Source organism: Halichoeres trimaculatus, unplaced genomic scaffold (genome assembly GCF_033239565.1).
Source record: "Halichoeres trimaculatus isolate MK-OKI-2021-1 unplaced genomic scaffold, fHalTri1.1 fHalTri1_scaffold_12, whole genome shotgun sequence".
Taxonomy (NCBI): Eukaryota; Metazoa; Chordata; class Actinopteri; order Labriformes; family Labridae; genus Halichoeres; species Halichoeres trimaculatus.
This window is the reverse complement of record NW_027437190.1, coordinates 16,126,830-16,141,593: the sequence shown is the minus strand read 5'-3', so window position 1 is coordinate 16,141,593 and position 14,764 is coordinate 16,126,830. Positions and strand designations below refer to the sequence as shown.

At 41.5% G+C, this 14,764-nt stretch overlaps 1 protein-coding gene across 3 annotated transcripts in view; it reads right to left on the bottom strand.

Moving 5' to 3' along the window:
- The window catches only part of LOC141800641 (band 4.1-like protein 2), a 33,515-nt gene extending 23,035 nt beyond the window's left edge, over positions 1-10,480 (bottom strand). For 2 of the 3 annotated variants that reach the window (XM_074683306.1, XM_074683307.1), the window contains exons 1-2: positions 10,317-10,480; positions 204-1,564 (exon numbers count right to left, since the gene is read on the bottom strand). In XM_074683306.1, the coding sequence (XP_074539407.1) occupies positions 204-1,564; position 10,317 (1,362 nt within the window). In that variant the 5' untranslated portion in view covers positions 10,318-10,480. Of the gene's footprint in view, positions 1-203; positions 1,565-10,312 lie in introns of all 3 variants that reach the window. The other variant, XM_074683308.1, reaches the window with a different exon arrangement.
- Positions 10,481-14,764: the final 4,284 nt, after the last annotated feature.

The window sequence follows — 14,764 nt, the reverse complement described above, 5'->3', positions numbered from 1 at the left end:
TCAGAGCGCTTTAAGGTAGCTGCAGGTGTATTTTGATACCTTAAGACACATACAAGCTTGCTGTTTCTCCTGATTTGCAGTCTTAATGCCAAGCTAAGCTGGGTCAATTGGAAGCAGGCTGAACTTACTAAGTCATGGATGTTGTAGAAAGGAAAAATGTAGAATAAAAACCCTAAGTGTAGATTTTTGTGATCCACACTCACCTGTGCCTCCGCGCTGCTGATGGAGCGCTGATCTGGAGCCTGTTCAGCTTCTGGTTCAGTTTTGAGCTCAGGTTCAGGAGCAGCAATCGGTGCTTTCACCTGCTCCTCACTTTGACCTTTCGCCTCTTTCTTTCCCTTATTCTTCCCTTTCTCTTTTTTCTTCCCTTTTTCTTCCTCCTTCTGCTTTTCCTCTGTCTTTTCCTCCTCTTTTTTCTTCACCTCCTCTTTCGCTTTTTCCTCCTCCTTCTTTTTAGCCTCCTCTTTTGCCTTCTCCTCTTCTTTCTTTCTCGCCTTTTCTTCCTCCTTTGCTTTCTCCTCCTCCTTCTTTTTGGCCTTTTCCTCTTCTTTCTTCTTGGCTTTCTCTGCCTCTTTTGCTTTTTCTTCTTCTTTCTTCTTTGCCTTCTCGGCCTCTCGAGCTTTTTCCTCCTCCTTTTTCTTTGCTTTCTCTTCTTCTTTCTTTTTCTGCTTTTCTTCTTCCTCTGCTTTCCTCTTTGCTTTTTCCTCTTCCTTCTTCTTTAGTTTGTCTTCCTTTTCTTTCCTTTTTGCAGCCTTCTTGTCAGCCTGCTCTCCCTCTTTGCTTTCTTTCTTTTCGACTTCTGCCTCTTTTTCTTTGACTTCCGCGGCCTCCTCCTTTTCTCCTTCTTCTTTTTTAGTCTCTGTTTTTTCCTCTTCCTTTTCTACTGTCTGTTGTGCGTTTTCATCCTCCTTTTGCTCCTCTTTATTCTCCTTTACAACTTCCTTTTTCTCCTCCTCCGGTTTCACTTTCTCCTCATCCTTTTTTTCTACTTTCTTCTTGGCTTCTTTCTTTTTCTTTTTATTGCCCTTCTTCTCAACTTTTTCCTCCTCTTTCTGTTTCTCCTCTTTTTGTTCTACTTTTTCTTGTTCTTGTTCTTTCTCTTTCACTTCTTTTGCTTCTGGTTTCTCCTCCTCTGCTTTCTCCTCCTTCTCTTCCCTTTTTACATCTTCCTCCTTCTCCTCCTCTGTCTTGTCAGCTTTTTCCTCCTTGTCTGCCTTTTCCTCCTTTGCTTTCTCTGCCTCGAACCCCTCTCCCTCAGAGCACTGTGAGCGGCGTTTAAGGAAAGAGGAGAAGAGGCGAGATAGTCCTTTGCCAGCGGAGGTCCGGGTGCGAGGCTTCAGCTGCTCCTCCTCAGGGGAGGTAGCTGCGTCTGCAGGCCCAGGCTCGGAGGCCTGTTCCTGGGCCTTCTTGCTCGAAGACTCCCCTTGGGGCTCGGGCGCCGCTGCCTCTGGTTTCTGCTTGTTCTCTGGTTCGGGTTCGGGCTCTGGCTCGGCGCCGCTGGCCTTCTGCTTGCCCTCAGTGTCTGCCTCGCTCACCGCACTCGCCTCTGTTGTCATGGTAGCCACTGGGAAGGAGAAGAGACGAGAGTCAGGGATGGAGAAAGGTCACAGTGCTGTACGGTGTGACGGCACGGCTATACTTGGAACACAACAAATAAGATTAGGAGCCGTAGAGAGTGGGCAGGAAACATTACACTTGACTTTGCGGTGAATGACGAGCTAACGTATCAAAGGGGCTGCGCTTAAACCACACAACAAGCAGCGAACAATGTTGTTTATTACTTAACTGCTTGTGAGCATGAGTATGAAAAACAGACAAAAGCTGACTGAAAAGGTAAAGGAGTTGTCTGACAGGGAATTTCTCTGCAATATTTTCCACATAATTCACTTATTCTCAATGAAAACACGTTTTAAAACTGCTTATATTGAAATAAACTGTTATTATTTTCACTGACTAATCTAGAGCTTTACAATGAGGTATAAACACTGCTGTTTAAGTGTACAGTGCTGGTTTTTATAAATGAGCCTGATTCAATGAAACATGAAGCTAACTGCCACCCGCAGATTATAAACACACATACTTAACTCACACATACACAAACATCACCTCATCACACAATAGGGCCCCTTGTTGCCGAGTGTCTGTGTCTACATGGAGCTCTGAGGGCGAGCTTACGGCACAGACTACCACAGACTCATTAAATCCCCCAGAGACAAAGGAGGCATTCTGTACTGAAGCTTCATATTAGCACCGCCTGCCCTGGATCATCTTCTGCGAGCATGCTCTGGCTCTTCATGTCACCCACGCCCATCCAGCACGGGTCAGCTAAGGCACTGGGAGACGTAGTGAGATATACCATGATGTGATGAAATGGTCAATGATCTGGATATTTCTTTTGGTGGATTTGGTCGCTGGGGGCAGAGCTGCAAACAGGGAAGACGACACTTGCACAGTGTGGCTTAAAATAATGAGGAATCTAATTTGTTGTGTATTTGAACTGAGTAATGTGATGAAAATTGTTTATTTTTGGGTTGTTTTTTGTCTGGTTGTTTAAACACAGTTCCTTCATTAAGTTTCATTCTCTGTTCAAAATTAAGTGTTAAAATAAGAATAAGTATTTTGGGTTAGACAATGTTAGCTTAACACATATTTATCTGTTTCTGCGTACACTGCAAAAAACTGAAATCTTATTAAGTGTTTTTGTCTTTTTTGAAGTAAAAATTGTCTTATTATACTTGATATGAGCCACTTTCAACTTATCAATCCAGAAAAATGTCTTGTTTCAAGTTATCAGAGTACAAAAATGAGGTTTGAACTGCTTGTAACCAGTAAAAAAATCTGCCAATGGAACAAGAAAAAATTGCTTGAAAATGTCCTTGAGACTAGAACAATGTCTTAATACAAGTAACTTTTCTCTTGTTCCATTGGCAGATTTTTTTACTGTTTACAAGCAATTCAGACCTAATTTTTGTCCTTAAATAACTTTAAACAAGACATTTTTCTGGATTGGTCATGTGAATTTGGCTCATATTGAGTCTAAAAAGGAATTTTCCACTGAAAATAAGACAAAAACACTTGATAAGATTTCAGTTTTTGAAGTGTATCTATGGTGTAATAAGCTACAAAATTTTATCTGATATGTTGAATGTTTTTGTCATAACTTAATCTAGGCCTACGCTGCGATTTGCACATTAATATTTGACTGAAACCAGACAGAACAATCATCCTTTTTGCAGGCTTATTGCAAAAAAATCTGGGGAGTTTCAGAAACATTTGACACATTCCCCATGTCCCTGAAAACATTTCGATACATTAATGGGTTTGTAAAAGTACACAATAAATCGTACATGGAAAAAATCTTTAAAGATAAGACCACAGGTACTTGCAGCACTTCCTACGCTGAAATAAACACTGTCACGTTGTCATTTCCGTTCCTCGATGCTGAAGTTTGAACTTTGTTAAAAGTAGGGTTGGGAGAAAAACTAGTTGTTTTGTAGTATCAAGAATTTTACATCATGATTTTTTGTTAAATAAGAAAATCCGTTTTTTTTCTACTTGAGTTTGGTCTTTCTTTATAAGCAGGGTTAAAGAAAGGTTGAGATGTCAGATACCCTGAATAAATCCTACAAACTGACTCAAACGTAATGATCATTTTTTGGGGAAAATATGGCTCCACATATAGTCTAGTCTGTAGACATCGGCATCAAACTTTTTCACGTGGTCTGGTGTTCAAAAAGCAAACTAAAAATCACAAAAAATTGTGAATGTTAAAGAATCTCAATTAGAATCGAATTAGCACCCCTGAAATCGTAAAAGTATCAAATTGGGGAAAAAAAGCATACCCTCCCTGCCCTGGTTATGTTTGTTTACAGACTCCAAACCTGTGGTTTCAAAGAATATTGTGCAACTTTTTTGAAATTCTCAAATTCGAGGGTTACAGCTTTGTAATTTCTTTATTTTGAAAAACATGTGAAAAAATGATTATATTTCTTTTTTTAGGGTTTATTGCACTTTTAAGCAAATTATAGCAGTAGTAGTAAAAGGTCTATATTTTTGTCATTCAAATAGAAATACTTCAAAAAATGGCCCCACAGCATGTCCTGGTGGACTTACACAATGTTAGGTTTTAAAGGGTTAAGAAAAAAGACAATCCTTTTTTCTGATCAGTACGAACAGGTAGACTGTTTTTCCGTTTTTATAAACTTAGCATGAAATCAGTCTCTGTTAGACAAAGTATGAACTAGTTTATCATTACCGTACAGACAAAAGTCATTTTATCACTGCCTTATTATGTTAAAGTAAGGGAAAGGTGGATGATAGGAAATTATGCTAAAAGTGAAACGATAAGACTGGGTTACATGTAGCAGCACAGAAGCCACAGGATCTCTTTATTACGCTGTCAGAGAGTCAGAAGTGCACATCATAGACTGATGTGAGTCACATTTACAGTACAGAGGCTTTGGAGTTTAATGAGCCCAGCTTTGATTCCCTGGTGTGGCAGCAGGAGCAGCGAGAGGACACAGATCTGATATATTTAGAAACTTCTAACCAGCTGATTAAATCACACAACTGACTGAAATACACCACGCGAATTACACAATCACAGCACAGCCTCCCCTGACTGAGACTCATCGTTTACACCAGCTTTCATCGAAGACAGAAACTGATTGGGATTCGACTCATTTGCGTCCAGTCTGGAGCGGGCCCTGTCTAATTGGTGACTAATGTGGCTGTGTTTGTCTCTTCCATATGTAGTTTAAGTCGCACTCTGTCCTGTCCTGTGAAGAGTGGGGGGAGGGGAGATGCTAGACAGGCAGACAGGCCAATCTTCCAGATGTACGAGCCGCCCCAAAGGGTGCAGCCTGGCTCGCTATACCATACACTTCCTACTGGCACTGCGGGACAGCAGGAGAGGAGGAGGAGGAGGAGGAGAAGGGGAGGAGGAAGGGGGGGTACGCACACAGACAAAATCCTCTTTAGCCCTCCCATTGTTTGTGTCCAGTGACCAATAACTGTGCCGCACACTATGACTAATCCAGCCTACCCTTCCCCCCACAAGACCCCCCATCGGCGTATTCCCTAGGTCACCACACACACACAAACACACACGCACGCACACGCACGCATCGTTGCTCACAGGCTCTTCTGGGTCTTTTAATGCTCTGTCATCTCAATTGTGATTGTCAGGAAACAGACATGCTCCTAATGGACCAGCTGAGCTCGTGTCTGCTGCCTCCTCCATTTTGTGTCGCCTCTCTAACATCTCTGCTGTCGGCCAGCTGAGCAGGAGCGACCCGCGTCGTGACTGATCGAGATAGCGGCCGCCACATCACAATCACAGGCTCTGCCCATACAGCATCAATCTCTCATAATGCGTGTGTTCTTCTGTTTCTGCCGTGGTGATAATTAGGTGAAATATTGCTGTGCTGTAGAAAAAAGGAATGGTGCCCTGGATCCTACATAATTAGTGTCTCTAATGAGCTAAATTATAGATGAAGTAGGCTGCCCTCTAGCAAGGAGCGGCTGGATCAGGTGCAAACACATGAGTCTGCATTGAATAAGGATCTGATTTAAAGTCAATATGGCTTTAAATATGGTTTAATGCTCCACCATGATGGTACTTTGAATCTGATTAATTGGTCTTACTTTTGTTTGAACTGAGAAGTTTGACATCAGAAACACTGTGTTTGCTATCAGCGTCTGAAAAGTCTGAACTAATGCTGACTGTAGACTTATTACCTCCGCCAAGGAGGATATGTTTTTGGGAGAGTTTGTCTGTCTGTGAACAGCATAACTCAAAAACTAACAAACAGATCTTGATGAAATTTTCAGGAAATGTTCAAAATGGGATAAGAAAGAAATGATTCAATTTTGGAGGTGATCCGGATCACTGTCTGGATCCAGGATTTTTCCAAAGGATTCGTTATCATTGTGAGATAGGGTCATTTTCACCATATGTGTACATAACTCATCAATAAATGGTCGGATTGCTTTGCAAAAAAAGACAAGATTGCAGTAATTTCTGACATATGTAAAAGTATGATCCAGATCCTGGCAATATTCTGGATACTAAGATCTGGAATATGAAATATGTTCTGGGTCATCATAATTTTCAACACTGTCAGGAAACAAATTATTGTACAAACCTGCAACTAACACTAGGGATGGGTACTGAATTAGGTACTTTTTTAGGTACCGACCGAATTATGTCAAAAGTACCAGGTATCGATTTGTGTAGAGTCAAAAGGTACCATGTTTAGGTACCTAAACGCATCTTTATGACTGTGAGGGAGCGGAAGAGTAGGCAATTTTCCATGCTGGACATGAACACAGCATTTCAAGGTTATATATTGAAGAATATATTTGTTAAATTGTAAAAATATATATATTTTATAAGTAAACAAATTGATATTTTTTTACCATATACACACAAAAAAGGACCGAAAATTGGTACCATTGAGTACCGGTACCGATTGCCAGGTACCGGGCATCGGTACTGTATGTTACGACCTTATCGTCGTAACACCAAATTGTAGCAGACAGTCTGCTGAAAGGGAGTATAACATTAAAGTAGGACTAAAGTGCTGCGTGATTATCACAATATGCTTGGCGGAGGTCTGAGCTCTCTGAGTGCTTTTCAGGTATGCGACTGTTTCCTTGTTAATCTGAGTCCTTGGTTTGTCTAGACATCAGCACCTTTGCTTTATTTCCGGTGATGCTGAGGTGCGTGCGAGCAGGTGGATCTCTGTGTGATGAAATAAGACAGGGAGGCTGGAATGGGAAGGAGCTTGCAGAGAAGGAGGAGGTAAAGTATATAAATAGCTATGTGTGCTCAGGATGCAGGGACTCATTAGTTAGACTTTACAGACAAGCTCATATCTATTTCTGTTCACTGCACACAACACGCATATGCACATGTGCATACAAGTGTGCACAGCAGCAGTTGCACACATCACTGGACTGACAGTGTGAGGCAGAAGAGAGAGATTTTATTCACTGGTAGCTCTTTCTTCGCCATCACTGGCATCACGTTACATGAGATTCCTAACGACATTACTGTGTAGGAATACTAGGACGAGAAGAAAGCATGTTTCCTGGGTACTGAGAGTAGGCTTAAGGAATTAGAAGGAGTTTAGAGTTAATCAGCCCCCAAGTGACCAAGTGAGATTATCTCCATCTATCTACCTGCCTACAGTATCTATCTCACTGTCTCCCTCGGCTCTGATTCTCTCTCAGTCTATCAGTCGGATGTGCGTGCCTCTGCGTGTGTGGGAGGGAGAGGAAAGCTGGCAGAAGCACAGTGGCGATCAGCTGTGCTGATTCATGGTTTTATGTGGAGCCCCGCCTACCTGGCCGGGAGTCAACAGAAATGAACCGAAGGCCAAGATATCAGTCCTCTGGCCACATGGCGGCTCCTATTAACCTCTCTTAGTAAACACAGACACACATGCCAATGTACACGCTAACACGTGCCTCACTGAACTATTCGGATGTTGTGCTGGCACAAACAAGCCTGCACAGCATCATCATGATCATCCACAGAAAATGTGAAAGCTGAATACCCCCATTCATTGTGGAGAGTGTGCATCAGGGCATTTTCACCATTAACTAACCTGCAGATTATTTCCAGGATTAATACAATTTTAACTCAGGGGATCTGAAAAATGCTTCCCATGATTTAAATGATCTGTACTAGGGCTGCAGCTATCAAATATTTAAGTATTCGAGTATTCTGCTGAAAATCCCATTGATTAATCGAGTAATCGGATAAAATACATTTTTGTTTAGTTAGGGCAGTTATTTTTCTAATGAAAATTTTTCTCTTTAAGATAAGAATTTTCTGATACAGCATGTCAATAAGAGCACTTGCTTTGGTAACTCCTAAATTTGTAAACACACTTTGACACATTTTTTGTGCCTCGTACATGTCATTATATGTTGCGGACCCGTTTTATAGAATGACCCATTAGTCTCCAAACTCCAGAAAAGAAGCTAGATTTGTTGCTAGTTGCTATTTTGTATAAGAGGTCTGAAAACTCTCTTAATATGGCTTCAGCTCTATTTGAAATACCACTCTTTGATCTTTTTTAAAATTAAACGATTCCTCAAGGCGGGGAAAATTACTCGAGTATTTTTTGTAATCGAGTACCTCGAATCATTCGCAGAATCGTTTCAGCTCCAATCTGTACATCAAGTGCCAAAACCACCATCTATTTACAGTCACAAGAGACAAAGAGTGGAAAATACTCACATGAAGGAAGGAGCGAGGTAACTGAGACAACGATTTGTTGAAAAATAATCTGAAAAGGTTTGCATTTCAATTAGGGGATACACTAATAGACCAATTCTAAATCATTATCTAGCTCCACAGCATATTTATCTGACTACATGATCCACTTATGTAATATGACACAGAACATGAAAAAACTTTCAAATGAAGCTCTGTGTTTTTATTTCCAACAACCAGACTGTATCTTGTGTATCCTGGGTAAAATTCAGCAGCTAGAGAGGTTTTTTTCAGCCCAGTCCTCTGCGTAAACCTATCCAAACCCCTCTCTTAAACTAATCAATACGCACAGATGGTGTGTGAACCTGATGCTGTAACATGAACCAACATGGGAAAAGAATGAAGTAGCTTGATTGATTTACTGTGGTTCCCCTAAAAGCTATTCTAAAGCCTGTTTCAGCATCTCCTCAACCACTGAAAGAATGGAGTACCAGGGCCATTAGCTTGCTTCTAGTCTTCTCTCTACATTGGGTAAAAACAAAATCCAGATGTGTGTCTCCAAAACAAGTAAGGAGCTCACAATCATCATAAAATAATCATATCTTAAATTGATTAGAATGAAATAGTTTGATAGTTTGATGTAAGCGTTATCAGTGTAAAGACTTTCACAGTCAAACTGTTCATCTGCTTTTAGAAAGTCAAATCCACAGACTCCCTCATTCACAAAGAAAAGGGCATGGCAGTGTTTACAGCGTGTGGAGTCAGTTCCCTGTTTGGTAGCGCTCACACAACAGAGTAGTAGTCTAAATGCACGAATGCATCATAACTCCCAAAAGAGGATTAACACCAGCAAGCTCTTCTGGGACCCTGTTGACCTCACTCTCACACAGCAGAGCCCAAAACATCCTTCAGCATTACTTCAGCCGCTCTGTGTTTACAACTCTGCTGATTCAGCAGCAAGACCCTGGGCGCCCAGGTCTCACCATATTGTAACCTCTTACTGTTTACTCTGCTGCTCATGCAAACACTTGGCAGTCAGGCTGCTTTAATGCCGCCTCTGTCTCTGCCTCGTCCTCCCTACGTCACATCTGCAGTGCTCCATAAAAGATTATCTGACTATATATAAACATACGTCCAGAGCGATCATCAATGGAGATGAGGCTTACAGGATGAGTTTCCCTCAGCCAGAGTGTGCGCATGGTCACACGTTCACATATGCTGCCCTCCAGTAGAGATGGATATTTTTAACCCATGCTTTCCTCTTGGGGGTAAAGGCAAGTCATGTCAAGCAGAAAATGAAACCTCAAGCAATGGCATGTCTGTAACAGCACGAAAAAAACATCTGTACATCTGAGAAGACATAATCTTGGATATAGGATCAGGACATCCTAACATGAGAGACAGAGCATCATCAGGAGCAGTTTCACGTATGGGCGACTTAGGGGAGAAAATAAGCCTGTAATGTCACGTTCATTTAATTAAAAAAAAAAAGAAGCAATTTACGGATTTTCAGCTTTTGGAATAAAACATAAATAAAAACCTCTATACGGTGATTCCCAGTAATATGACCACGACACAACAATTTCCCCTCCATTATCCTTTACATGATATTTATAATTAAACTACTTCAAGGAGAAACGCATTAACAAAAAAATATACAGGTTTTCTCAAAACGTGATTTGTAAATGCGCTTTCTCTCAGCAGCCAAATGACGAACATGCCCATTCATTCTGACAAAAACAACTCCCACATGTAGAGAGCACATCGCTGCCACACGAACCACTTTTGATTTATGGGGATGAGTGAGACTGCTATGGGCTCTTTTATAGGGAAAATGTAGACAATGTGTTATTTTTAATTTGCTTAAACCCGCGATATTTCAAATACGAATGTAAACATTGTCTAAATTAAGAGAAATTCCTAACTTTTAACCCCAAACCCTCAAACAGTTGCAGGCAACATCGGTGCAGCGTGCCAGGGTATTTAAACAAATCTGTGTATGAAAATGGCGCCGAATGTACAACAAAACAAATAAACACTAACTCATCCCCAGCGCAAGGCACATAAATCTTATATATAGCTTACCTACTCTAGGATTTTCATCAATGGGAATGAAACCAGCATAAAATCCGGAAAAATCCTATATTCCGCACGTTCAGAGGAGAAACAATGTTGCGGAGCGACACATGCTTTGTTGTGCTGCTGAAGGTGTCCGATGCTCGTAAATGGGTGGAGTCTCACGGCGAGGCTCGGACTTGAGTTGACCAACTGAGTAGCGCGAGCACGCCTCTCAACCGCATGTCGAGGTGGAGGACAGGGAGACAACCTCCATGTAATAACAGAATAAAAATAGAGTTTCTATCTGTGGAGGCATATATGTCTGCTTTAAAGTGTTTGCGTTCACATTTCCAACTTGGAATCTCATCTCGTTACAATTTGGCACAATGGCCTCATTTCAAAGATCCATCAACATGCCGACATGGAGTTAGGCGGGTCAAAGGGTGCAATCATTAACACAGTACAATGTCCAGAAACAGGAGGGCGGCAAAGAGGCGACAGTTATACTCCTCACACTGTTACCCAGGCTTTTCAAGCACCAGCGTGGTGCATTCAAGTCCAAAGAGGAGTCAGGACTTCAAAGTGGAGCCATTAAATTAAAAGAGGCACTTTCCAGATTACATGAGCTGAAAACTGAACATATAAAATCCTGAAATAGAGCCTTAAACATCTTATCTTCAAAATTTAAAACAAACCAGCACAAGCATGTGCTTCTGGTAACATACACAACACAAGCTGTCTTAATGGACTCAAGCATGGTCCCCACCCATCTGCCTGACCCCATTAGGCCATACGGCTCATAGGCAGCAGAGGGGGGACGTAAAGGGGTTCATTATTCTCTCAGCCACACGGGAGTCGAGGAACCACCACCACCTTTGTCTCGCAGAGGCAACTTCACGCAGCATGTTTGACCATGTATAAGCTTTTTGCTGAAAAAATAGCCTTACCAGTGCAAAAGTGGTTCCCCTAAAGCTCGTCAAAAAGTCCAAATGAGGTGTTGCTGGGACCAGGGCACAGCGCGCACTGGAAACAGAGCATTCTCACAGCCACGGAAATGGTCGATAACTATGTTTTTTTTTGTTAGACTTTGATCAGCAAAGACACAAGCAGCGCTACAGCTCACAGGTTGGTGGTGTTAAACATTTACAGTGACAGGAAGACTCCCAGCCAGGTACAAACAGAATTTTCAGTACTTTCTAATACAGATGGGTTGTGTTTTGATTTCAGTTTGGGATGAAATCAGCATGTTTAAGATATAACAAGGAAAGGCGAGGGAGACAAACAAAGACTTCATCAACTACTTGTGTTTCCATCAGTTGCTAAGGAACCCTGCCCTGCCCAAGGAGCAGGTGTTGAGCTGGACCCAGGAGAGGGAGGAGAGACAAAATAGAGAGGGGAGGAGAAGAGGAGCGGCAGCGCTCATACACCCACAGTCCCCTGAGATAGTGACAGACTGGAACCACAGAGTCAGAGACAAGCCACTCACACAGCAGACACACCCAAAAACACTGATGCACACTTTCTGTTTTTTTCCCCCCTTCATTTGTTCAAAAGCGCGGGCAAGCACGCACACACGACGCTGCAGTGCATTACTCCAGCTGAGTGCAGGGGGGTTATGTTTGTTTGGAACATCTTTATCCCTCTCTGGCTCCATCACTCAGGGATTACATAACGTCCCATACCACTTCCACCCAATTCATCTCTCTGTGACTTTCAGTGCTGCATCTGGGTACGCATCACACACCACGCCGCCTTCCCGCCAGGATCTTATGTAAAACAACTTGTGTGGCTTGGAAAAAAAAGGCTTTAAATATGAATTTTGCGTGCAGTGTGCATGTGATGAAGGCGGTGTTTGCTGGGGTTTGAGCTGAGCTCTCCAGAGCACTGACGGGATAGATGGTAGCAATGCATCAATATTCATACTGCGCCATTATGCTTTGAAGAATTCATGAACCTGGATTGTTCCATGGACTTAGTTCTTTTTGTAAGCAGACATGCTGGCCACCTTTATTGTTTTGAAACAAACTATTTATAAAGTTTACCTTTGGAGAGCTTGGATAAAACATAATGTTGGCATTATGGTGTAAATTGCATTTGTGCCTTTCAGAACATTCAACTTATTCATGACACATTTAAGTAAAAAAAAATAATAGCCATGGTTTTTGCAGCTACTAAAACTAAGATCTGCAAAAAGCTACTATGCAAAGCAATGAGCCATTTTGCGTATTAGCATGCATGCACTGGGATGTCATGAGAGATCTCTTTAAAACACCCTGTATAAGCCCTGGAGCTCACAGTGCTTTGGACAGATTGTGGTGGACATTCTAGGCCACCTAAGTACATGCTGCACTGAGTTTGATCATCTGCTGCTTCTGTAAGAGGCGGCGCTTTCTTAGTATACACTGACACCTGCTGGAGAGATAGGAAATATAACAGTTTGTCACTTGCTTTGAAATAAACTAAATATTGTTGCAGGACTGTAAAAACAACTGCCCTTATGTTGCTTTCAAAAAAAAAACCTTTTATTAAAACAATGCACTGTTTGGTAGCTCTTGCATCTGCTTTGGAATGACGCCTTCCTTGTAAACTGTAGATTTGGAGAACAACCCAGCAATAACCACTATACTGGGTGTGGTTGGAGTAATTTAAGTTTTAGGATTAAAAATACTTAATTGTAAAAGTCCATGTCATAAGTTCAACTTTAATCATTTGCTGTAAGAGAGAGGGAATCCCCACCAACACTAATCTTCCTTAACACAGAGCTGTAATGCAAGCTGGGAGCATGTGGTAGTGAGAGATAAAGATGTGTTTGCGTTGAGATCCCTGATGGTGACACAGTCACTACCCCTCCCAAAACATGTCTGACGAGGGTTCTAGCAGACCCACGTCTGCTCGGCACCATCAATTTTGTCCCTCTCTCTTTCCTGAGTTAACATCAATGGGATGCTGAGTGTTGGAAATAATATGACTTGTGTTAAAGCGCTTGTACAATAGTTTTATCATAACATGAAGCACATCAGCATGCTATCACAAATAAAGGGAAGAGATGGTCAAGAGTGGAAAAAGGTTCTGCTTTTTTACACAAATAAGAGGGAAATGTGAAAGCTAGTTCATGCATGCAGGAGACTGGGAGGAAATCTGCAGTGAGACTCAAGTCAAAAAGCCTCATGAAGAAGCAGGAGAAATTAATATTTAACAGTGTCTGCAAAGAGTGATGAGACCTGACTTCATATTGCATAAATAGAAATGAAATAGTCCTCCGCAGTTGAAAGAAAGGTTCTTTGATGATCATATGTTCACATAAAATTTAAGTATAGTTACACCATACCACTACATGTATCTAAGTCATAATGCCGTGCATAGAGAGGGGCAATGATATTTGATGATGAAAAAATGTTAACCCTGTTTTTGCTGTATGCAAAACAGTGCAATACCATCAAAATATAGCACAAACAGTTTGGCTTAAACCATAAATTAATACTTTTGTGTGACATTCATTATTTTTGATACTCACATTTTGTCAACGTAGAGGATCAATGCAGGTTGCACGGACAATCCCAGACGGTGTGATCAGGTAAGAGAGAGTGAATGAAGAAAAATCAGTTCAGTAATTTTCTTACTCTTTTAAATGATAAGAAACAGAACAATGCTTCATAAAATTACAGTTAAAGAGGACAGTGAAACTTAATATGAGATGTAAGTAGGCTATTTAAAAAGCTTAACTTAAATAAAACAATATTAAATTGAATACTTAGAGGAATTCTTAGCACTGAAATAACCGATTGATCTTGAATATGACATTGAATGGATGGTGATGATGAAGCATAGTGTTAGCATCCCTGATAAAATGTCATGACCAGGTTACATAACGAGTAAATTCAATAACCACATGCTTTCTTATACTATTGTCCCTCTGAAATGACAACAAAAATTAACCTGTGCAGTTTTAAGCATAATTTTAGGACTACAGTTTCAGTTTGACAATATTCTTTTTGTTATCGGATAAAGAGGGAAGGTATTTCTGTCTTGTCAAGTATTTGAGGCCCAGCAGTGTCTTTATGCTACAGACAGAAATGACAAACCATGTACAGACACCACTTGACATTTTGGTCTTCTCCTAACCGCTACAGCAGATTTTGGTGGCGTGTTTCTAGATTTAAATGTAGGCTAACAGCATAAACATCCCTGACCTCTTCCCGTTTAATCCCTCTAATACGGTGCGGTGAACTCTCAGCGAACTGCCGCCGCCGCCGCCACCACTGAGAGCAAACTGCAAATGTAAAAGCTCGCCACAGCAAAGGTGTGCAATGTAAACACGATGCTGGTGTGTGCGAGGGCGAGTCTTACCTGAGCAGACACACGTCTCCTCCGTGTGTTTCCTCCACCTTTAGCTTGGTGCCATAATTCCGGTGTTTCCCTTCAGAACAAGTTGGAGACTATCGATCAGGTTTCAGAGAGAGGCGGTGTCGCAGCAATGAC